Here is a 25,352-nt window from a genome sequence, read left to right on the forward strand (position 1 = left end):
GAGTCCAAAATGGTGCAGGCTAAAGACTAAAGGAATGAGAAATGCTCCAGCAAGGAAAGGAGATTTCTACCTATCATGCTCTTCCTTCTTCTAGAAGGAGGGATAAAAATCTTTCCACAGTCTGAGCTGAGGTTTAGAGAAAGAGAAGAAAATCTTTCAACATCCCCTGCTCAAGCCTAGGGAGAAAACCTGTGAGTTAAGCACACAGAGCAGCATGCTGAAGAAACAGAACTGGAGAACACAAAGCACAGTCAGAGCAAAGCAAGGATAGCCTGAGGCCCAAAGACTTTAATTTAATCTGAAGCAAATCTAACCCCTCAGTTTAGAAAGCTGTACACAAAGGTCACAAAACAACTCATTTCTGTGCCCTATATGGATGAGGAATTGTGATGTAAGCTTTAGGGTGTACTTGAAACAACAAAGCGATTGTAGTGTATGGGAAGGGTGAATAACAGACGTTCTTGAACTGCTTCACTAAAATCTCTGCTACGGCTACAGCCCATGGCTCAAGGGCTGTGCTGGAGGTCTTGGGGACAAAGACTGCCCAAACACATTCCATGGTGTTGCTGGCATATGCATAATAGCTGCCACCTATTTCTTGCAAATAACTACTTGAACTCCTTCCCCCTCAGACCAAGGGTGTCAACCTCATTTTCACAGGGGGGGGCACATCAGCCTGGCCATTGCCTTCAAAGGGCCAATTGTAATTTTAGGACTGTATAAATGTAGGAGTAGTTACACTGATACTGTCCTAAAATTACATTTGGCCCCTTGGAGGCAATCACGAGGCTGATGTGGGCCCTGCTGAAAATGAGTTTGACACCCCTGCCTTAGACTCTGAGACATTAAATTTCTTTTCTTTTGATTCCTGGCAACCTGGAGATTTTGGTACACAGCTGACAAAAGTATAATAGTTGCTTATGTCAGTTGTCCATGAAAAAACTACAAAAAAATCCCACTTATTTTTGGTTTATTATAAGTTTCTTTGTTTGTTGGTGTGGCTTGGTTGGGCTTTTTTGGGGGAGGTGGGCTGGGGCATTAAGAGATATATGAAAACTGTAGCAGAACTTCTTCAAAAGAAAACTTGGGTCCACAACTGTATTAATTCTTCATAATAGCTGCTTTTAGTAGCAAATGCTGATATTTCTTACCAACAAAAAAGCAAAATATTTATAGATGGATCTGTTCCATAATGTCTTGTGTTTTGTGTCTAAGAAAGACGTATTAGCAGTCCTTCTCTAGGGACTGTGCTTCTCTCAGCAAGACTGAGTTTTTCATCAAATACCACAGTCCTGGAATTCCATGATGACCAATTCTCCCACCCAAGAGGGGAATGAGGCTGCATAATGAAAGCTGTACTCAGGACATCTCAGGGGCCCATTTACACAAGAATACACAAGCTCCAAATCTATGAAACACATTTCCTCATGAAAATATTTGTATTGTCTCTCTCAAAAAGGGAAAAGAAAACCTTTTGAGGTGAATGCTTAAAAAATAACATATTTAATAGTTTTGCTTTATTACAGATTGGAATGGAAGAGTTCAGGGAGTTACTTGATAATCTAAACAAAAAAAAAAAACAGACAAAAGGCTATTGTGAAGATGGCAAAATATCCTGAAACCTAAGTAAGAACATTTAACAGGTTTTAAAAAGTACATTTTGCCAGGAAAATGTAATGCAATTGTCCTTGCTGCACCCTGGATTATAATAGGATATTAGTGAGATCAGACCCTGATCTTTATCTTTTGTATATCACCTACATACTGTGATGACTGCACATTGAAAATACCTTGATAGATAGAACAAGTGTGGCTCATGTGCACTATTAATATCACTGAAGCACAGGAATTTTAAATAATTAATAATGATGATACAAGCCTTTTTTTCCCCATAGTTCAGTAGTTTCTGAAGCACCTCAGTTTACATTGTTCCTTACAGCTAACTCCTGTGCTTTCTCCATTTCAAAGGCTAATTTCTTTTTTAGTGTGACACTCCCCATTTGTATCCATTTTTTTTCCTTCCCCCCCTCTAAATTTGGCAGCAGCACAATATCATAAGAATGAGTATTTGAAATTTTCTCAAAGAGAATCCTTAATTATTCACTACAGAATTTATTTACCAACCAATCTGCAAAGAGGCAGTCTGGAAAAAAAAGGGCAGCATTTTCTTTAAAGACTTAAGGGAAAGAAATAATGTAAAATCATTTTATCAATCCATGTGGATATTAACTGGTTTTAGTTGAATATAAACCCACAAAAATATTGGACAATTAACAAATCTAAATTGAGTATCAGAAAGATAAAATATAGACAATAGGTTATTTCCTAAAGTGAAACCCAAACCTAATCACAGTGCTCCAGACAGAAGTCTTGATTGTACTTCACTTACACAAGTCTTGCTCTTGCTTACTGGAAAGTGTCCCAGCATGGCTCCAACCACTCCCAGTTCAACACTGAACTCTCTCAAATGAATAATTCAGGAGCATGGTGGAATTCTACCAGTATTTCATTTCAAGGTTGCTATTCAATCTCTTTTTTCCATCACTACCATTCACTACTTTTTCAGTAGTGATTATATCAGTAATATGGACAAAAGAAATTCTGCTGAACTGACGATAGATTTATTATTAGTAAGTTATTAGAAGCAATAACAAAGCAGAAAACTGCATTTAAAACACTCAAACACAAGATAACTATTTTTCAACCTGGTTATCATTGACTTAGTACATTGAGAAAAGAACAACCTCAGTGAAGGAGACTGCTGGTTTCAGTTTTGTTTATAAACAAAAATTATTATACTGGTTTTTTTCATACTCGAGGCATAATAGAGAAACAACAGGCAAAATTCTTTTTTTTTCTGAAGAGTTCATAACTTTGATAATACAAATCTAACTCTTTGCAGAGAGTTTATTCTTTGCTGTTTATAATATAACATCAGTGGAAACAACAGAAAAGGAGTCTGAGAAGAAGCTGTCGGTCACAGTAGAAATAATGTTCACGTTACTGTAAGCTAGATCTAGCCTGTGCAAATTGAAAAAAGCAATCATTTCATGCCTGTCTGATAAGCCCGTTGAATCCAGTAAACTCTCAAAAAAAGTGAACAAGTCAACAAATAGCAACCGAATTTGTGAGGTAGAAAACCTGCACTTTCCTTGTCCAACAAGTTACCTAAACTGCACTCATTTTGCTCTGTAGGAGGGTTCTATTCAAAAGCATTAATGTCAATACATTGACTTTTTCCTATAAATGTCATTTTTTCACTGTAGGTTCCTAGATTTGAAGACTAGAAGGATTAGTGCAACCTGACCTGCTGCAGAACCTAGCTGTAGAACAGCAGTTATCATTCATGTTACCAAAAGAAGCTACTGATGCAGTAATATTCCTTAGCTGAAAAACGAAACCAGTTTTATATGCATCTTTGAGTGTTTCAATTTACTCATACCTTGCAACAATGATCATGATGAAAAGACTCATAGAGTTTGAAATCTAGCCAATTGTGAAAAATGACTTATGTATACTTTCATATTTCTGTCATAATCTCTAGAATCTTAAGGGTTCCTCCCACTGTCCTTTGCAGCAATATGAAACACCTAGTGCATTGAAAGAAAAAGAGAGTATCTGAGATCTTCATTGTTGGGGCACTGAGTAGCCTGTAAACACTACAGCTGTACAGAATGGCTGTCACTGGTAAAGTGAAAGAAAGCATAAGGAAGAAAACAATTCTCATCCTCTGCCAATTGTAACAATTTCAGTTGTCAATATTAAGTATAATGGGTTAAGAAACTGGTGGGTGAGGTCATTGTGCTGTATTCACAAAATCTTGCTGCAGAACTGGATGCAGCCCTGGTCTGAATGCAGTTTGAACAGTCACAGGACTGCAAGCACAACAATTTATATCACATTGCAGGTACCAGCCAGCACCACAGGTGGAAGACAGCAAGACACACTGGTGTGCAGGTTTTCTGAGAGGCATTATGGAGAAGCTTTCTGATGCTTTTCAGTTTTTGCTCAGTTTTCTGTAAACCACATGAGTAGAATCACAGTTAAAACATCATTTAAGCTTTTTCTTATCTTGTGGTTATCTTGCTTTTCATTATTGTATTGTTCTAAGTGCATAAACTTTTTTTTTTCTTCCCCTAGAAAAAGGATTCAGTTAAAGTTCTCAATTTGTCAATTATTTCTTGCTCAAAGTGCTCCACCTTCACTCCTGCTGCCTTCCAGAGCAGGAGATGTCTGACCTGAGTCTTATTCTTCAAGGACGAACCACTTCATTAAAGTCTATCATACAACATCCCTTGACAAAAGGATGCCAACTCTATTCTGAACAATGGTGAATCAGAGAGAGATCAGCCTAGGGAGAACATTTGGATAGTAGATGCAGAGTCAAATGAGGATAAGTTTAAAAGATTTTTTTTTAAATGCTGAAGTGCTTAAGGAGTTACAGGAACATAACATCAACTAAGCTGCTGCCTGTAGGCTGTCATTATGGAGTGGAGCTGGATAGGACAGAGTACACAGCAGAGAACAGTGGGAGCCAACCTGCTCAGACACTCAGGCAGCAATTTATGCTTCATCTCTCCATCTTTATCTTTTCTTGTAAAGTAGTATTTCTCCCAACCTTTTTCAGAGGCTTATAAAAGTCATACTTATTAAATAATGACCCTAGAAATTTAAGGCAACACTTTAACTAAATATGGAAAAAAACTAATAATGTGTGATCTAAGATGTTCTATGCATTCTTTAGATGGTCTGTAATGTGATGAGAGGATTCAGCCAATAAAGCCAAAATTAACGGGGGGGGTGGCAATTTAGAATATCTAGCTAAATGTGAAGTCTGTCATGCCAGTAAGATGTCAGATGTGGCATTTATGCACCGTTAATCTATTTATAGAAAGATTATTCCTTATCATATGTGTATCATGATGTGTAATGACAGATTTTAAAAAAGCCTATGGCTTACCAAAAAGTAGGTAAAACAGAAAGTATGTATACAAATTAAGCTGCACATAAACAAGTGAATGAATAATACCTGGGATGAAGGCAGGAACTGTACTTTTGTGTAGTATTCTAGTTTCTAAGAACAGATAAAAGGTACTACAAGGGAAACCAGGAAGAAGCAGTGCTCAGAGCCTTCAATTCTCTTTCTGTGCTGATGAAGAGCAATTAAATTGTGCCTGAAAGTCCTACCAAGGCATGAAAGCCCTACGAGGAAAAATGTTACCTTTCTTGGCTTCTCAGGAGCTAAGAAAAACAGGCAATAAGAGAGATTAGATCAGATTTAACCGTGGTGTATTGTTTTGGGTTTGGTTTGGGTTTTTTGGTGGTGGTGGTGGGTTTTTGTTTGATTGGTTGGTTGGTTTGGTTTGGTTTTGTTTCTTTGGGTTTTTGGGGGTTCTTTGTTGTTTGTTGTTGGTTTTTTGGTTTTGTTTGGTTTTTTTTTTAAAAAAACACACACACACAATCTCATTTTGTAGTTTTAGGCTTTTGGGGGAGTAATTATTTCCAACTATTGAAACCCTATGACTTAATTTTCTTTTGTTTCACTAGGGCAAGCTTCTTTTCTTTTATCTAAAAATCACTTCCAAATGATCAAACTAATGAAGGTCACTCTGTTCATTTGGAAGTGTCAGATCAAACAGAATTAACTAAAAACTGTCAAGTGGTTTCTACTAAGCACCAAGTGAATAATTCTTAAACACTGAAGCATGCTTTATACCTTGCTATACGGAGTGGGATTTAAAGACCAGATTGAGCTGGTAGCGCTTCTAAAAAAATCAGTTTCTTACAACAAGCAAGAAGCAACTTCCGTGACTGAGAACTGAGAAGGTCATGCAAGATCTTATTATTTGGAAAAAAGGTCCTTCAGAAAGCACTCACTAACTTGTCAAGTTTTTATAAAAGTATTTATGCATATAACATTTATCACCTCTTAAATGAATTTTTCATGATCATTTTTTCACTAAACAAAAATGGGAAGAGATCATAGTATGCATGATGTGGAAGAACATTTGCCTTGCTTTTTAAAATGCTATACATTCTGTAAAATTTTGATGTGAGAAATAAACACTTGCCCTAAAGAGAAGTAAGATTCTTCAGGATTTAGTATGAAATCGGTAACAAACCTAAGTTTAGTTTTGCTAGAAACCCACAGAAACAAATAAATGTGTGTATATGCATAGACACACAGGTATTGACTAGGGAGTTGGATAGATAGGTGAGGGAATGAACTTCTGATACCTCTCTATTGCCATCAGAGCCCTGAGAAGTAGAGCAGGACATTTACAGAGAAATGGATGGCCACAGTCAGTCCCCCTGACCAGTTCGGTCCCACTGCTCAGACGGCATGCAGGGGTAGCAGTGATTCTTCCGTCACCCCAAGACCATGATGCATATGGATAAACACCAGAAGTTACATAAATTATTTTTTTCTGCAGAGACTCCCATATTTAGTTGATATCAAGACATAACTTTGTAGTAACATTGCACTAACTGAAAAAATAGAGGGTTCCTTTGCTGGAATGATTTAATCATCTTTCAAAATATTTGTTTTATTACATTTCCTTTGTTGTATGTAGAAAATAGCTACTGCATTACTGAATTTAGCTACTTTCTTAAATATTCATCATATAATTATGAAGATTACATTAGATTTAGAAATTATATTTAGACTCACGAAAGGTACTCAAACTGAAGCCACATGATTAAGACTAATGTCATCAACTGGATGAGTGAATATGCAAGTAATCGAATTGTTTCAGTTTTAAATTTATAGAAAAGTTTTCAAAGAACTTAAGAAAAAAATCATTGATTTCTGTCTTTTCTTAGGAATGTAAGGGTTAATTAGAAGTGACTAGTTATTTTAGTATTTATCTTTGCCTAAATGTCTGTTAATATTTTTTTTTTCTGGGATTTTGGTTACTTGAGCTATTGGAAATAATTTACAATTATGAATCTAATTTATATTCTTGGATGACAGCATTTGTAATAATCAACCTATCTACAAAATATTTGAGAATAATTTTTTTTTAGAATAAATAGGACTTGTCTGTGCCTATATTTTAAAAATAGGACATTAAATTAGTGAAGTGATATTCTACTTTATCTGAACATAGACAAAAATGCTATTACCATTATTAAAGTACATCAGCTTTCATATACTAACATTTTCATAGACTTCCATACTTACTGATGCAAAAACCTAATGGAAGGTCTGGCAGTTTAAGTCTTGAAATGCATGAAATTCACTACCTACTTAATGAAGCACATAGGCAATGAACTTCAGAATTCTTAGTACCATATAACTTTGTGTTGCCATCATGCAATCATATTTACACCGTATATTTTTAATGTCATCAGCCTACTAATTCCTACTGAGTTTAGGATGAGACTTGCTTTTCAAATATATCTGTAATCTGTACACTAATTTACTTTGGTTTTGATTTAATAGATCCAGCTCTAACTGCATAGGCAAGACCGTGGGATCTTCAAGTATCAAAATACCTAGAAAATTGAAATGGACTTAGGAATTCTGCAAATGTGTGAATATCGGGCTCCAAGTTACTGAAGCAAAGTTTTGCATACTGTTTATATTTCTATTTTCTTCTTCAAGAAGCAAAATAATTTCCTCATGAGAACCTCTGTTCCTCACAAAAGCCACACATCCAAAATTCAGATACTGCAACTGGCTTTCATTCATTTCACAATGGATAAACAACAAATCTCTTCCTTCTGTTATTTGACACTAAATATTATATGAGCTATCAGAATAACATCAGCTACGAGCTGAGCTTTTGCTTTCTATAACTCTCAAGGTCCAAATCCTTACCACCGTAATATAACACTAACTAAGCCACTGCAGCAAGGGGAAATTGGTAAATAATCTGTGCAACTGTCAGTAAGCAACACAGCAGCTCCCATTAGTTAATTCTGGGACCATCTGCTGAGCGACATTTGCTCTTTACAGTATTCTGTGACTGAGAATTATGACCACAGACTATTGTGTATCTTTTGCTGTGCCTCTTCTGACAATGTCACGTTGGCACAGTGATTCCACTGCTGTACCTCTACGGCACGTGCCTTTCACCAGAGGTCAGCTGGGAGATGACTCTAGAGCTCCATTCACTCACCTGTGCAACAGGTATAGAAAGCAGGATGCTGCCAACAATATTGAGCATAGTTTGGTGGATGAACCAAAAAAAGCCACACATGCATCAGAAAATTTCTTCCTTATATCTAATTCAAATCTACCCTGTTTCAGTTCAAAGACATTACCCCTTGTCCTGTCACTGCAAGCCCTGGTAAAAAGTCTCTCTCCAGCTTTCTTATAAGCCCTCTTTCTATACTGAAAGGCCACAATGAGGTCTTCCTGGAGCCTTCTCCAGCTTGAAAAACTTCAACTCTCTCAGCCTGTCTTCACAGAAAAGGTGCTCCTGTGCTCATGTCCCTCCTTTGGAAACGCTTTAACAGGTCTACGTCTTTGTTTTACTGGGGACTCCAGAGCTGGATGCAGTACTCATTAATGTAGTGAAATACCAGATATACAGCTTCCTCCATGATATTTTTTCAGGGACAGCTAACTAGAAATTCCAGCACAGACAGAAGCTTATAGACTGAAAAGAAAGTCACATTTACACAACAGATTATATATTGTACTGGTGGCTTGGGTAAAACACTTCTCTTACAACATTCTTCCTGAGAGAATATCACAAAACTGTGAAATAAAGACTCTATTTCTGGCCAAGACAAAAACAAACTTTTTTTTTTTTTTTAGATTTACAGTTACAGTCTTTTAGAAAAATTACAGTAGTATTGAACTAAGTATTTCCAAAGGTGAGTTAATTCCTCAGGGTCTTTTGTTTCCACTTCAGCTTGACATTTCCACAGGTTTTACCCCCATTCTGTCTTCCTTCTCACATTTGCGCCTATTTTCTACATAGGCCAGAAGATGTTCTGTCTAACACTGGTTAATCCACACTTTTTTATGCAAAGACAATCTTAGCTTCCCAATACCTGAAATCCTTAATGGCCTGAAATGCAAGAATCCAGGACTTAAAAATGACATGAAAAATGACTCAGAGATTCTTTCGTGAGCAGGTTGTTGCAATTTTTTTTTTCTTCTTTTAATGAGTACTTTACACTTATGTGGCCAAGCAGTATTGGGACTTAGTTGAAATAAAGAGCAAAGAAACAGTTACATTTCACACTTAAAATTACCTTATACACTTCAAAGTAAACATCCAACAGAGTCAACTAAGGGAGTAACATACAATGCTGAAGAAATGTACAATGTTTCTTCTGATATTTCCAAAACATTCCAACATTTTGAGCATTCTCTGTGTAGCTATACTGCTCTACATTTTTTTGTTTTTAACTAAGCACTGAACAGACAATGAAGGGCTGATCATAAAAATACTGGTACTTGAACTATTAAAGAAGCATAGCTCTGCAAGCATAGGTGCATGTAAGAAAAAAAAGTAACTTTTTTTTCCTATTTTTACTTCACAGGCCTAGTTCTCAAGGTCATATTAACTGAGTCTCAAGTTATGGAGGCTGGCATGACATATACATGTGTTTCTTAATAAGTAAATAGACACCTAAATTAAAAACAAATGAACCAAACCAAAAAAACAAGCCAACGCCAACACAACACATATCATATCTGTCATTTTAGTCCAGTAATTTAGCTTATTTGTAAAACACAAAAAATAGGTGCCAGTTACAGCAATCTTGAGAAAAGGAAAGACTTCATAACTTGTCTTTTACTCTATTTTTGGTTTGAGAAGGGACTGGGTTTCTTTTGGGGTGTTCTGTTTTGTTTTAATCAGACATCTGTGCTTCTTTGTTCGTGATCTCTTTGGTAGTCCAACACAGACCGTAACACTCATGAGACACTAAATGGACTAAACCAAATTTAGACAGACCAGCTTCAAAGTAGGGTTCTGATGTGGCTGAAACTTGGCAAAGTTTGAGCCTAATACACTCTATAAGTTTAGACTGGACATTAGGCAGCATTTCTTTACAGTGAGGGTGGTCAAAGACTGGAACAGGCTTCCTAGAGAGGTTGTCAATGACACAAGCCTGTCAGTGATTAAGAGGAATTTGGACAATGCCGTTAATAATATGCTTTAACTTTTGGTCAGCCCTGATATGGTCGGGCAGTTGGATTAGACGATCCTTCTAGGTCCCTTTCACTGAAATTATTCTATTCTATTCTATTCTATTCTATTCTATTCTATTCTATTCTACTCTATCCTATCCTATTCATTTTACTATAGAGCTCAACAAACTGCTTGCAGGAAAAAAAGGAACAAAGAAAAGTTACCCAAAAACCAGACGACTGTGACACTGCAGAGAATAAAGCCAAGTGTCAAAAGAGCAAAAATTGAGAGACAATAATAATAATAGAAATGTAATGAATATTCTGCAAAATTATTGTATCTCTTCAACTGGAATACTACACTCACTTCTACACTTAAGAAGATAAAGCAGACTTAAACACAGTCTGACACTTCCAGGAAAAACTTCCATGGCACAGGTGTTTACTGTACACAGGTTCCCATCCAACTAAAATATAATGAAATAAAACCTTTTCTAAATATTCTGTTTTTCAGGTTCTAACTTCCACCAAGCCCAGATGCCACCACTTTCTCAACATATATCTGACTGTGCAATACCTACTCTCCTTTCCTGTTACTCAGCTTGGGCTTGTCCAGGTCACTCAGATGGGTCACTGTCTCACCTATCATGCAATAGGCCTGCTAACAAGCAAGGTGAAATACGAGAAAATAATCTCCGGAATTTTTACGCTATTTCTCCTTCCCCCCCTTTTTTAGCATGATAGAGGCTGACTCAATCCTGTGAGCATTGCTATCCACTAAACATAGACTGAAAAGACCATACTCGTATGCTTATGGCCCTGAAAACAGTAACAAAACTAAATTCTTTGAATTATCTACTGTATTTCATAAGTCACCATGATGATTATTTGATTACCATAACAAAATGAAATCACCAGCTGGTGCAAACCACACACCAAAGTCTTAGGATCTCTTGCCCACAGGCTAAGCCGGTATTTACTCAGGTTGGACTTGCAAAGGAGCTCTGGGACTGTGCAAAACACTTTTTGTTATTGGTTTATTCCCAACTCAAGCAAAACTAAAACCATGATAAATGTATTCTGAGGACAGCCAAAGTAAAATCCCTAGGCCAAATGTACTCCAGGGTGCTTAACTAGATTGTCTGAGAACAACTGCAGGTTCCAATATATGTTCTTTGTGCATTGCATTCATTTTAGAAAAAGAGATGGGACACAATATACACCAAAATCTGCATTTGTCTGATATCACTGATTATGTGGCATCTAAATTTAGCTTGTAATCTCTGCAGAGCAGAACCTTTGTTTCCTGTTTGTTCTGTAATTACTACAGAAAATCATGGTCTGGCATAAGTGAATATATACTGTTTTGACAGAGTTTTTAAAATAACTGTGGACATTAAATGTTGTTGACCAAACTATTGATAAAATGTCACTGGATGAATCACTTTATCACATTTTGAAAACTCAATTTCTGAACAATTCCTTCTTTGTTATTTCAATTTATTTTCATTTTGACAAATTTGTTGCAACACAGATAGCATAGGCCTTCCATTAGTATCATCATGGATTAAAAAAACCAAAAATGGATATTTTTACTTTTTACATGCCTGCTGCTATTCAAATATACAAAGTTCTGTGGAAGCTACTATTTCTCATGCAGTACTACCTTGAAACAATGGCCAAAACAGCAAAGACTTAGATTTGTCATATTCAAACAAATCAGGTCAAAAAAACTACTCTTCTAAACACATATGGCAGACAAAGGCTGGGAGATAAGATATATTATCCCATCTTAACTATATAAAGAACTAAACATACAAAATTAAAAGACTTCTGGAATTACAAAGAAAGATTGTAGCAGATATGAAGATTAAATCAAGGTCATCCTCACCTCTGATGATACAAGAAGTTTGCCTTTACTGTGTTTTCATTGATCCCCGAAGAAAAAAAAAATCCATATGCTGTCATACAACTGACCTCAGACATAATGAGTAATTCGGTGCTTAGTGTTTGGCAGGGCCTTCCACTAGGAAGAAAAATGAAGAATGGCAAGTATTCCTTGCATGTAATCATATATTTGCAAGGAAGGAAGGAAAAAAAACCTTCTCTCTTTGTTGTGGTAGCCAACCTTTACAGTAGGCTGCCTCAGTTCTCACAAGCATTCTCTCTCTACTTTCCATCACTCATATGAGGGTTTCTCTTGCCTGGAATTTTGTCACCTTTATCTTCCTTTTTCTTTCACCAATTAAAATTGCAGGTGCAACTTGATCCCTAGTCCAAGTGTTTAAATTAGCATTTGTGTGCCAAGTCCTGTTCTAGCTAAATAAAAACATGATTACTTGTTCCCCCACTTCGTCTCCAAGGATGAAGCACTTCCATTGCTTTCAAAGCAATTTGTGACTTCACACTGACAGATGTCACCCTGCACCTTCATTGCTGATGGCAGCAATCCTTTTGGTCTTCTCCAAGGTGTTTTCAGTGTGCAGAGTATGGGCAGTGTTCCTGAGCAGAAAGCAAACAGGCAGAGGCACAGACACGCTCTATTTCTGCTGCTGCAAGCAGCTGGGGGGTTATTAAACATAAGAATTCATGGATATGTCAGATGATATCTAAGAAGCTGACTACATCAAGTCTAAGAGAAGAAGTTAACATCTAAAAATAAAGACTATTATTTGGCTAATTTTTTTTCCAGATCTCACATATTATAATCAGAAAAGTAATGGGACACTTACTGTACAAAGCCGTGAAAACACCAACAATGCTTAAGAATAGGCCCTGCGCAACCGTCTCTAACTCTGATACAGTTTTCCTGCATTACCAGACAGAGCATTTTCTGCATTATCAGACAGAGCCGTGTTCTGAGCTATGACAGCAATTTTCAGAAGACAAGCCCTAGAAAGAAGAAGTAAGCAGGAGGGCATAGACAGGTGATAGGACCAGAAGAAATGGCTTCAGGTTGTGCAAGGGAAGGTTCAGATTGGACATTAGGAAACATTTATTCACAGAAAGGATTGTCAGGCATTGGAACAGGCTGCCCAGGGAAGTGGTAGAGTCACCATCCCTGGAGGTGTTTAAAAGATGTACAGATGAGGCTCTCAGGCACATGGTTTAGTGTTACATTTAGGTTATGGCTGGACTCAATTATCTTAATGGCCTCTTCCAACCTAAATGATTCTATGATTCTGTAACTACAAACTCACAGGTTTTAAGGTTTAACTTTATTGGCCAAATGGACGTTATATACACAGAGTGATGGAATTTCATCAGTAGATAGGGAATTTTAATTGGTTATAAAAAGAGTTTTTCACTTTGAAAAATATTTCTTAAAGCATAGAATGCTAATACATTTATATATAATAGGCAGTTTTTCCAACCTCTTTCACTTTTGGAGCTCGATAATTTTGGATACTTACTCGCAATGGAGATGGGCCACAAGTATAAATGGTACAAATATTTTTAATGGCAAAATATTAATACTACACCTTCTACATAGAAAATTGACTGAGACTTTCTGGTATTGCCCAAAGAAAAAAACAATTCCTTTCTCATTATCTCACCACTACACAAGTCAATGGACCATTATTCTACCACCAGCAAGATATAAGTCAAACCCCTTCAGCACTTATTATTTTCAGGCTATAAAGTATTTTATGTAAGTGTTAATTAACATTTGTAAAATGAGATTCAATCCAATTTTGAAATCCAATGTAATTAAAACCAGATTTTTTGCTGTAACACTGTAAATACGAAGTCTCACATTAGATACTGTTAAATATGTTGAAAACTGCAATAGTTCAGTGCTTGCTTTCCTGAAGAACTGTGAATTTTTGGCAGCTTTAGTCAGTTAAATGTTTCAAAAAATTATGTTAACACTTCTCTAATAGTTTCAGATATGAAAGAAAAACTTGGTATCCTGAGAAGTACTCTCAATTTAATTCACATTTGCATATTATTGAATTCTTAAATATTCTTCAGAAGACATGATACTAACAATTTCAGAGACCACAGAGTAAAGGAGTAGGATCTGCAATCTCATTCTGCATGGCAGTTCCTTGCCTTCCCTTACATTTCGCTTGTAACACTTCTGCAAGTAAATTTGCTTCCTTCTGAAGCTACCGAGACACTAGCCTCATGAAACTAAAAAAAGAAAGCTCCTTCAAATTGCAGATTTCTATGAGTGTTAAACATTTTCACAAAGACTTTGGGAACAAAGGCTGCCAATTACATAAAACCTGTCTGTTGAAATATGACTCCCTTTGAGCACAGAAGAAGGAAAAGGTGCCCCTAACAACACTATTAATGGGACTTACAAAAGGGGAGCAGACAGGAGTACTTGGGCAAATGAACTGCCTGCTGACAGCTTGTAAACAAGACTTTCTGTTATTTCATTGTCTGCTCATGGTTCTGGGCAACACTGACTTTCATTTAATTTGTGACTGGGTAGGCTGAAGGTTGGGAGGGCTGAAGATGTATATGCTTTGACCCTTTCACTGTAATCACCTCTGTCACCTCAGTCTCCAAATATTTTAAGACCAGCAGAGTGAACAGCAGAATATCAAATAGGCTCAGATTTTCTTGACACTATAAATTAGAAGACTTTTCTTGTCTGTATTCTGACTGACCACCGCTATTGATTAACTTGGTCACTAAATGATGATCAACAGAGGTTAAAAAAAGACACAAAGCAGACTTAAAGACCAGCTCTCTCACAATGCCATACGAAATCCTTCCCTAGGCTGAAATGGGAAGTACATTCTCCTTCTGTCAGGGGATGGTATATCCTGAATCCTTCAAGCAGTTAACTTCATGTAGCCATGGCAACATCATACAATAATACATAACCTGTTAGTGTGAAGCATTCTCCTACCAAATCATGCTTTCCTTGTTCAGGGTGCATTTTTGCTGTTGTTGCTATTTTACTTTATTTTAGTTTAGTTTATTTGTGGGCCTAGTCAAAACTATTTTACATAGGCATTTTAAAAAAAAAATATTTCCGTATCCCTGTTTCTGAAAGACCTCTTTCTGCAGCACAGCCTTACACTCCTTACCGGACTTTATTTTTGCTGTTCACAAGCTCACAACTGGCAGAGAACTCACTTTGAAGTCATGTTTTCCTGATGAGAGATTTAGTCAACCATTCTGCTCTCCTAGCTATTTTGGAAGACAGATGACAAAATTTCTTAAGACTTATGATTTGAGTAAAATTAAGTGCCTCTATCCAACACAGCAATCCAGGGTGCCTACTCTCTGACACAGACTGATTATTAGGAACATAAAACTTAGAACATTCTTATCTATTTAGAAGTACTTGATCTAGAACTAGCCAGGTATGTTCCACCTGAATTACCAAAAAATACCAAAAAAGACAAATTACCAAAAAATTGCCTAAATTACAAAAAAAAAAAAAAGAAAAAAATTAGTAATTATCTAACTCTCTTCACAGGCTTGAGAAGGTTAGTGTGCTATGAGCAAGCCACCAGAACTGATACAACTTAACACGCTTAGCAGCTCTGGGGCTATCGAAAAAGCTGTGCGACTTTTACTCAATAATATCCCAAAGAAAGGGAGGAAGGTCACCTTGTAGTCTCACATCCTTTTGGGAGCATGACAACACCTAAAGTAGGCAGTTTAGACCTTGCCCTTAGTCCACTGAACCATATATGTTTAGTACATATAGCTTGAGAAGTGATATATAACTGTAATTCCCTGATCAGTCAGACATTTCTGGGGCATGTTGTTTCCTGTTCTTAAAGGGCAACCCCTCCCAGTGTTCCAAAAAAACTTCTTACTCCCTCTTAAAATGTCCCATAACTTTCTTACATATCCTGTAGCAACAAATTTGTGCCAAGGAACTGGTTTCAGATGGGGAATTCAGTAACGTTATCCCTTTCAGAGCTATAGTTTTGCCTTGTTACTGATGCTTCTTTAACAATGCCTGTTTTTTTCCTTCTTTCCTTTCCATGGCATAGAGTTCTCATAGGAAAAACAAGGTTTCAGATGTAAAGAAGTGCATCAGGATGCTTAACAAAATGTGCACCTTTATGACACTGGAAAGCTATTACTCAGGTTCTTGAGAAGTTCTTGAAACACATGGAATCCAGAGATTATTATTTCAATAATTCATCTTAAAAATATCAACGAAGTAACTTGGCAAACTGTATACAAGTACAGTTTTCACTTACGCCTTTTTTTTTTTTTAACAGTCTTGGTAACTAGGAGTTTTACTACTGAATGACAACTTTCAGATTGTATAAATTTATTTTTCCAAGTGGTAAACTCTTTATTTGTACTCAATAACTCTAAGAGAAAATCACGTGGGTGGCAGTACAATGGAGGCAGCTATTTTACAAACACATCAAGAACAACAGTACAGCTTTAATTCACTGTGGACTTTCCATACATATTGTCGTGAAAGTGATGACAAGTTGATGATTTTGCCGTAAAACTGTCAAATACAGCAAACTATTCAATAAAGGCAGTTTTACGGAGTGGCACACGGACACTCAGATTCTTTTCAGATTAGTTCAAGCACAGCTCTCCTAACAACCAATTATAACATATAGTTTTTCTTTAAAAAACAAACAAAAAAAACAACCAAACAAAAAAATCCCCAAACAACAACAACAACAAACATCCCCCCAAAAAACAAAATCAAAAATAAAACCCACACAAACAAACAAAAAACAAACTGCAAAAGCAAAATAACTCTACATCCTCTATAAATTATTCATGAATTTGTGGACTTGGCTTTAAAAACTGCCAAATAAAATTTCAAAAGGAACCATTTGGTCCCAATGTGTAATTCTTGATCAAAATAGTCTTCAGTGAAATGCCTGTTTTTATTGCTATTATTTATGTATTTAATGTAATAGAACTTAACCTCTCAAGTGATATTTTGAGAATTTCGCACAAATGCTGAAGGAAGGTATGTTTTACTTTGGCTTCCTGTAATCCTGAAAGGGAGAATCTTTGGTCTGAAAGAGATTATTTCTTCATAGAGTTCCATAAATACTCATTTTCATACCTCCTCTATTGCTTACACAGCCAGAAACCACATTACAAAATTGGGATGCAAATTACTAGCAAAGTAAAACTGCAGAAAGGTTATTCACCATTACATTTCGCATGTGTGTGAACACAGCAGTAGGATGGCCTGCTATTTAAAGTTTGTTACGTTTCCAGGATCTAGCAAGATCTAACACAGCCTTTGTAATTACTTTGGTATTTCTGATTCTAAGACTGTAGATTTGTTTTTATTATCTCTCAGTTTATTTCTATATTGACTTACCAGCTTTATGTATTCTATACATAGGAACTGTTGGAAAATAAAACGAATTTTCAAAGTTTAATTACTTTATGATATTCAAAGTTGCTTATAAACTCATTCGATTTAAAGAAACATTGTCATCAGCAGTAATGCAAAGTGTTTTGGAATTGTGTTGCATTATGCAGAGACAAATGGTATTGTACAGCATATGGTTCTATAGAACAGAATATTTTCTTGAGCTCTTTAAAAGCGCAAGTGCTTTTCCCCACAACTTTTCCTCGAGAGTTAATGTAATTATTATTCTTATGTATTCTTTAATGTATAAGTTGTAAACAAACTATGATTTACATAGAATAAACAGATATTTGAGTATAACATTATGTAAACATAACACAATCTTTACTTCATAGAGCCAAGTTCCTGCAATTTCATGTAGATAATAAAGGGTGGGGAAAAAAACGGTTCAAGGGAAATAAATCAATTGTATGAGCTTCTCTTTAATTTCTGTTTTCATTTCCTAAAGAAAGACTAAAACTATGGAAACTGGAACATAGGAGGTTCCACTTAAATATGAGAAAAAACTTCTTCACAGTGAGGGTGACAGGGAGGTTGTGAGTCTCCTCCTCTGGAGACATTCAAAACCCACCTGGACACATTCTTGTGTAACCTCACCTAGGTGTTCCTGCTCCGGCAGGGGGATTGGACTAGATGATCTTTCGAGGTCCCTTCCAATACCTAACATTCTGTGATTCTGTGATTCTGTAATACTTCGACAATTCTGTTGCAAAATAATGTCATGATCATTGACTTTTTTGCATTCTTCATAGAGATTCTCTAACAACTTTCTTTTGCTTTGCCTGATTTTGTATAAAATGCCTATCTTGTTCATTTTTATAAATACTTTAAAAAGGCAATAATGGTTTCTAAAGATAATTCAAAGTTAGAATTTAATGAGCATAATATACACATTTCTGCAAGCAGAATGGCTTAAGAGTCACCAGTGTTAGCACAGAAAACAGAACCTTCAGGGTTTTAATTCCAGTTGATGGCAGGCTGACCAATCCTGTGACTGAGAATGCAGCTATCTTGTACAGTAGCTACGAGTCTCATTTAGTATGTACAATATATCTGCTCAGTGGTACTGGCCAGATCGCCAGTTGAGTCTATCAGCTCCTACATGACAGATCATCACACCGCAGACCTGCACTCCTGTCCCTTCATGACGGGATCCAATGCACATGGCACCTGATGGTGTGACATTACAGACGGCTGCACGTGAGAGTGGGATACAGCTGGTGCAGAGGAACACGAATGGCTCAGTGCTGATGCTCAAGTCATGAAACTGTGTAGATTTGAATTAGTACTCACAACTGCTCAGACATAACCATGGAAACCAATCTGTATTCATGAAGAGGGGAAAAAACACAGCAAATAGGGAACAGTCTGTGATGAGGTAGTCAGGGAGGACCTGCAGCAGGACTCTGGTCAAAGTGTAACGGAGGGGACACTGTCTAGGGCTGTGGGGAAACACACAGGCCTTAGCAAGTGGAGCAAGTTCTCCAGTCCAAGGTTCAGCTCTGACTGCGAGCCAGATTCCCAGGGATGGACTTGGGAACAACACCCTGGGTGCAGCAGGCTCAGTACGTGCTGGGCTGCAAGGCAAAACAACTGCAGTGGGTGGGTGCACTGTACAGCACAACGGGATTCGGAGGAGCTGTGTCAGGGAGCACACAGTTAGAGAGCACCCCAGGAGAGTCCTCCCTCCTGTGTTCAGGACAGCACAGCACTGCAAAGGGGTGGAAGAAATGAACTACCCCCACGATAGCTGCAGCAAGAACAAGTGGATCCTGTCTATACAGGTATGTAGTAGGCCTAATTCAAACCAAACAGCAATCTCCATCTTCTTCATACAACATACAGGGTAAAAAAAAAATAAAAATCATAGAATTAAAAATATAAAAATTACTGCTGTTCTTTTACAGAAGTACTTCAGGTGACCATATTCCACATTTGGCATATATTCAGAAAAACCTTACGTGTCACATCGTAAAGTCCTTGCATTTTTTTTTCCCCCAAGAAAGATCATGATCTCCTTAAAATTCGAAAGTAATAAATACCTCTTGAATAGTGTTTAGCACAACCTACAATTATACAAATATAAACTAAGCATGAAAAAAACATGAATCCAGTTTGCGTCCTCAGGAGTCTGGATCAAAAATGGCCCTGAGCATACTTAATGTCCCTCCATTGCAGAAACACAGTTCCCGTGTATTTCTGCCAATAAATATTCTGTTTACTTTAAAATCGCTTCATTAGCAAAAATAGGATGATGTTAGAAGATGCTATACTACAGCAAAATGTACTTGAAAGAACATAAAGGGACATGACCTGTATCTACTGCATAAGTTGCACTTCTACAGTCAACGATATTGACATTTTCAACATGGAAAATTGACAGTTAAATCACAGCAAAAATTAATCTTGTATAATCCAAGTTCAAAATCAACTAATCATTTTGGGAATGCTTACAGATAAAACTAAGAAACCATCATGTAAAATATATTCACCACACTACTAGCCAAAGATGCAAGCTTTAATATAGGTGGGTTACCACATACTCATTCATGATTCACAGTCTGATAGCTTTCTTTCCTTTTTTTGCTGTATGAGAAAGAAGCATTTAATTTGTCTTAGAAGGCAATTTCACTTAAAGTGAAGTGCAGTTTTCCAACAGAACAATATTCAGTCATGTATATAATTCACATGAGGGCATACAGGAATTATACTTGCATTTCATGTAGTCTACAATTCTCACCTTCAGAAGACTTGTCTCAGAATTAAAAATTAAAACATACTAGAAAATACTGATGGGAGTACTACATATGTTGGCTTTGAATAAGTGCTGTAAAGTTAAGTTATGTGTACATACTTAATCTGAATTCAACTGAGTATGTGATTCCAAAATTAATCTGCATATCAAACAGGAACAGGTACTTATACAATATATAAGTGCTATGCATTTCTTCTCAGACTTCAAATAAAACAAATACATCTCCTGTCTCTCTCAGTAATATGTTTCAAGGGCAGGAAGAGAATAGCAGTTAAGCAATGTTATTTCACACAGGATATAGTCTAGTCTATGTATGTGGTACTAAAAACAATGCAGTCCAAACATGCAATATGATTTTGACACATTATGGAAAGGATTTACCTGATGGAATAAAGATGTAATGTGTGTGTGTGTGTGTGGTTTTTTTTTTAATATGGGGATAGAGAAATTTAGCCCTTGTATACAGCTTTACAGTCATCAGTTTCAGGGGGATATTCCTGGTCTCCAGACCAAGATGTACAGAACAGTGTGAATCCACCTAAAGTGAATTGTCTGCAACCATACAGGAAGCATTCGGTCTGGGTCTTCTCTAAGCTCTGCAGGGGACTTCTAGGACAGTAAGAAATCAATTTTTGTAGTTTTCAGTCCTGAATACTCGATAACTGAAGATATATAACAGTCCACCACAGAGGGCTGCTTTTACAGCATGACCTTGAGACTGTCTTTCATCCTATAGCAAAGGGCATAAGGACACGCAAACATCCAAGGGCGACAAGACTATGTCTTTGATAGACTTCTTCTAAAACTGCTAACTTTTCCACCTTTGACACAGCTGGTTGGTTAATTCTGGAAAGGGAAACTGGACCTGAAGAACTAATCCAGACTAATACAGAGCATCACCAGACTTCTGTGTCAGCTGAGGGGAGATTAAAGAAGAGGCTGTGGCTTTACTACAGGGGATGGAATTGAAAGCTTCTCACAGCCTATGGATATACTCTGTGAATTCTTTATTTTTCCTCCTTGTTTAAGAATAAATGTATTCATTATCTGTAGTGAATGCACTCTATATTTGCTACAATGCGCTTGGAGACAAGCAATATGAAATTAAGAAAAAAAAATGAAATATATGTTCACTGACTTTCACTTACATTTCTCCTATATGCAATTTGGAAAATATGTGTGAGAACTGTCTCCTGATGGAACTCTCACAGCAAAAGTGTAAAGTGCCTGAAAAATGCTATGCTTATCAATTTTTACAAAATTTTTCATATTTGCTGAAACATCATATGATAGCAGAATCGTCACTTACTGCGGTCAGTAATTATTGTTCTGGCCTCTTGATTGCTCGTCTTGTTTTTTAGATTTTGTGCTGCAGTTACTAGTTCATCCAGTTGGGGACGTCTTTGCTCCAGATCCTGTAGTATTGCCTAGTTGCACACAAATACAAAAATAAAACAAAAGAAAAAGCATGTAGAGCTGTTGAGAAGACCATGTTCAGGGACTTTTTTTTGGTGCCAGCTTGATTTAAAGCATAAAGATTTTTGCTGTTTCAAACAATACAAAGAATTTAGTCTAGAACTTCCAAATATTGCTATTCTTCAGCCAAAAATACCAAGTCTAACTTGTAATAATTATTTTAAAATAATCTATAGAACTACATAGAAAATAAAAGTAGGTCTTAATTTTTTAGCCCATCAAATTATGCAGGGTGAGTTATTTTCCTCTAGAAAGCTATAGGATACTAGTCTTCCACATTAGCTTAGATTTTACAGTGTATTTGAAAAATGTATATATATAGGGTTTTGATTCTTATAGATTAAGCAGGATCTTCCTAGTAAATCATGAAGTCTAATTAATAATGTTTATTTCTTAATATTTTAAGACTGTTTAATTACTATCTGTTCATTTAAAGCCAGTGTAAGTCCACTAATATTGCTTTTTCTGTCCTGACAGTCTACCTAGCAGAAAAGAATTAGCACTCAAAATAATTTATATGTTAGTGAAGCAGATGCATAAAGCCCTGGCAATGTGAATAGAAAGTGAGAAGTAGATCTAGACTTTTTCACAGGGAAAAAGATGGGCTTCAGAATAATGAATCATGGTCTTTAGAAAGTAATAACAACTAAAATATAAGAGCTTTAGAAGTAATGAAAATGAGAACTCAATGAAAGTAAGGTATATAAGATTTATGCATATATTAGTTTAAATTATTTAAAGGATTAAGGGAGAACAAACAAGAAATCAGTTCAATGGTTTCCCAGATAAGAGGCGTCCAAGCATGTATTTAAAAGACATTGACAAAATCTAGCAACTTCAAGTCCCCTATTGTGTAGCTTCTAGAAAAGATGCTCACTAGATTTTCCAGTCTTAGGCGTTGGAAGTAGCAATATTTATTACCAAATTTTGAACAAATGACTTTTTTCTGCCTACAATTTTGAGTCACCAGAACAGAACAGTAAGTTGTCAGATAGCTAGTAGGTACAGTATATCAGCCATCAAGCTGACAACAAGGGTCAGTGGAGGATTTTTATTTTTCAGGCTTTTTATGTGAACAGTGGTTAGATAATTTGTCAGCATACTCACCTGGTTATTGACTATGAGTCTTGAGTATTTTATTGTCTTAAAAGTTTTTTTCCCTTTCCTATAAAATGCTTTTATGCTAAATATCCATACTTTAGCAAGTAGTTATTCACTGACTGCACTGAGTAGAAAAGACCTGCAGAGTCTGATCTTAAATTTGGCCTTCCAACTTGAGATCAGAGTTACATAATTTCACCAAGTTGAAGGTGACAGGTAAAGGTCCAGTATCATTTTATGTTCAACGAGATTAACAAAAGTGCACAAGAATATCACCTCCAGTAACTACAGCACATCTCATCAAAAGTAAGCTAAAAGCTCCACAGAGTGCTGGTTTTGTTCAGTTACAAACTCTTCAAAAAAAAGGTAATTTTCAAGATACATGGCTAGCTACACTGTGAAATTCTTGCCTTTAACTTCTATATCACAAGGTCTTTGAAAATCTATTATAACTGGCATTCTAAACTCACACCCACAAGTTTGGATGGTATTTTTGCACTTGTATACTGATTGGATTGAGACATGCAGTTAGAGCAGCGGCTTGCATAATTAAGCAAAGAACAAATTTCTCATTAGAAGTCTCTCCTAAGTGAAAGCACTCAAGAAAGAGAAATAAAATCTACTGATGCAGTTACTACATCCAGATATCTATTTGTCTTCAAAACTCTATTTTCTAGGAAGACAAGTTAATGAGTGACATGAATTTTAAAATAGAAAAAGCTGTCCCATTGCAGCCTAACAATATCTGCATACAGATATTGCCAAAATGGACTGTGCAGAAAGGACATTAAAATCTGTACAACATGCTCAGATAATTATGTGGCCTCTGAAATATTATAACATCTCCCTTTCTCTCTCCTTCCCCTACCTAGATTCTGTTTCAAGGAGGAAAAGCAAATTAAGTGAGTCTAAGGTCTTATGCCAACAGTGACTCTAAAGTGTTCCCTAAAGTTTCCTAAATATAATTTTTGTATTTGATATAGTGAATAGGAGAACGATTTATCTGATCCAACCTGAGTCTCCAACCAGCCATGAAATGCTATGCTTGAGCCACAGAAGAAGGCTTCTGCTATATGAAGTCTGGTAAGAAACAAAGCAATAGGTAAGGACTGCTCAGTAAGGATTTGCTCAGTACCAAAATGAGAGAATGGAGCTGACATATGCCTGAGTGCTATACAGAATGATTTACCCACAAGACTCATCTGCAATTCCTGAACTGGACACTCAGGAAAACTAGCATTGCCTCTTTAAAGTGAGTATTGCTAGCTCTGCTCTTTCCTTGGAGACACTACAATCTTGTCCCTATATGGACTCTGAGGACATTCTTGCCTCTGTCATTTAATGTGAATAAAATTACTTCCCACTAGATGTACTAATGTGTATTTTTTAAACGTCAAGAAGGACATCTTGAAACCCTTATACAGATCAGAAGATTCTTGGACCTGTCTGAAGACAATAATATATAATTACAGAGCAGACTTTTTTTCTTAGTCTTAGAAAGGTTACCATTCAGAATAAGGAAAAAAACCCAATGTTCCTTATATTCATATATTCTTTCTTTGATTTAATACAAAGTGTCTGAGAAACTTATCCAAACAATGCTCTATTTTATTCAGTAAAATTGTATCCATTAATGTTGTAAAATTGTTACAATGTTTTTTGGTGTCCTGGTTTTGTTAAAAACAAGACCAGCTTTCTCTTTTAGTGAATTTTCCTTTCAGCTAAGTGCCTTCTAAGTAGCTGTACTTTTCTGAATTTTTTGCCTGCATGTTTTTCTCAGACACTGAGCTTGGTGCTGATATTGCCAAGGTCAATACCAACAGAATGCTGAAGAAGCCTCATGTTTAGATTTATTGCTATGACAGCCAAGAATTCCACACATCCCATAATTGAGAGGGTTGTGTTTGAGGAGAGGCAGACAAAATAGGTGACTAAAAACTGACCAACTGAGTATTCCATCCCATAATTGTCATACCCCCTATATAAAAGGGTGATCATGAGGGTCCAGCTCTCTTCGACCATGGCCGGCATCTAAAGAGGATCCTCTCTGCGTGTATGTGATCTATAGGCCTCAGGCCCTGCATCCCTGAAATCCAGTTTCCAGTTTGCTGTGAAGTCCCGCTCGTGACTTCTGGGTGCCGGTCTTGTAGCTACTGGAGCAATGCCAGCTCTGCCCACCCAGCTCCGCCGCCGCTGGAGTGACACCAACTCCATATCGAGCATTCAAGATCGGTTTTGCATGTATTCTCTATTTATTAGTAGCACCAATAAAACCCTTTAAAACCTTCCAACTTGAAGTCTAAGTCTCCCTTCCTTCCTTCTTATCTTCCTTATCATCCTTCCGATCTAAAGGAGAGGGTGGAGGGAGGGTGAGGGGGTAACAGGGAGCATCTTCCACAGTTTGTTGTCGCCTTGCCTTAAACCTTGACAATTGGTACAATTTCACTGATTGGTAGAATCTTAAGGACACAGTAAACGTACGTTCTACATGGAACCTGTATTGCACATACATATGCAAATCCTGACGGAAATTTGGATAAAAGTAGCTATTAATACTAAAACACATAATTCCTGAGCCTTCC

At 36.6% G+C, this 25,352-nt stretch overlaps 1 protein-coding gene across 11 annotated transcripts in view; it reads right to left on the bottom strand.

Annotated features, from left to right (window-relative positions):
• DMD (dystrophin) overlaps window positions 1–25,352 on the bottom strand; it is a 1,281,342-nt gene that overhangs the window by 287,644 nt on the left and 968,346 nt on the right. For all 11 annotated transcript variants that reach the window (XM_065627016.1, XM_065627025.1, XM_065626998.1 and 8 more), the window contains one exon: window positions 21,503–21,620. In XM_065627016.1, coding sequence (XP_065483088.1) covers window positions 21,503–21,620 — 118 coding nt within the window. The remainder of the gene's footprint in view (window positions 1–21,502; window positions 21,621–25,352) is intronic.

Source organism: Caloenas nicobarica, chromosome 1, assembly GCF_036013445.1.
Source record: "Caloenas nicobarica isolate bCalNic1 chromosome 1, bCalNic1.hap1, whole genome shotgun sequence".
In the NCBI taxonomy this organism is placed as follows: Eukaryota; Metazoa; Chordata; class Aves; order Columbiformes; family Columbidae; genus Caloenas; species Caloenas nicobarica.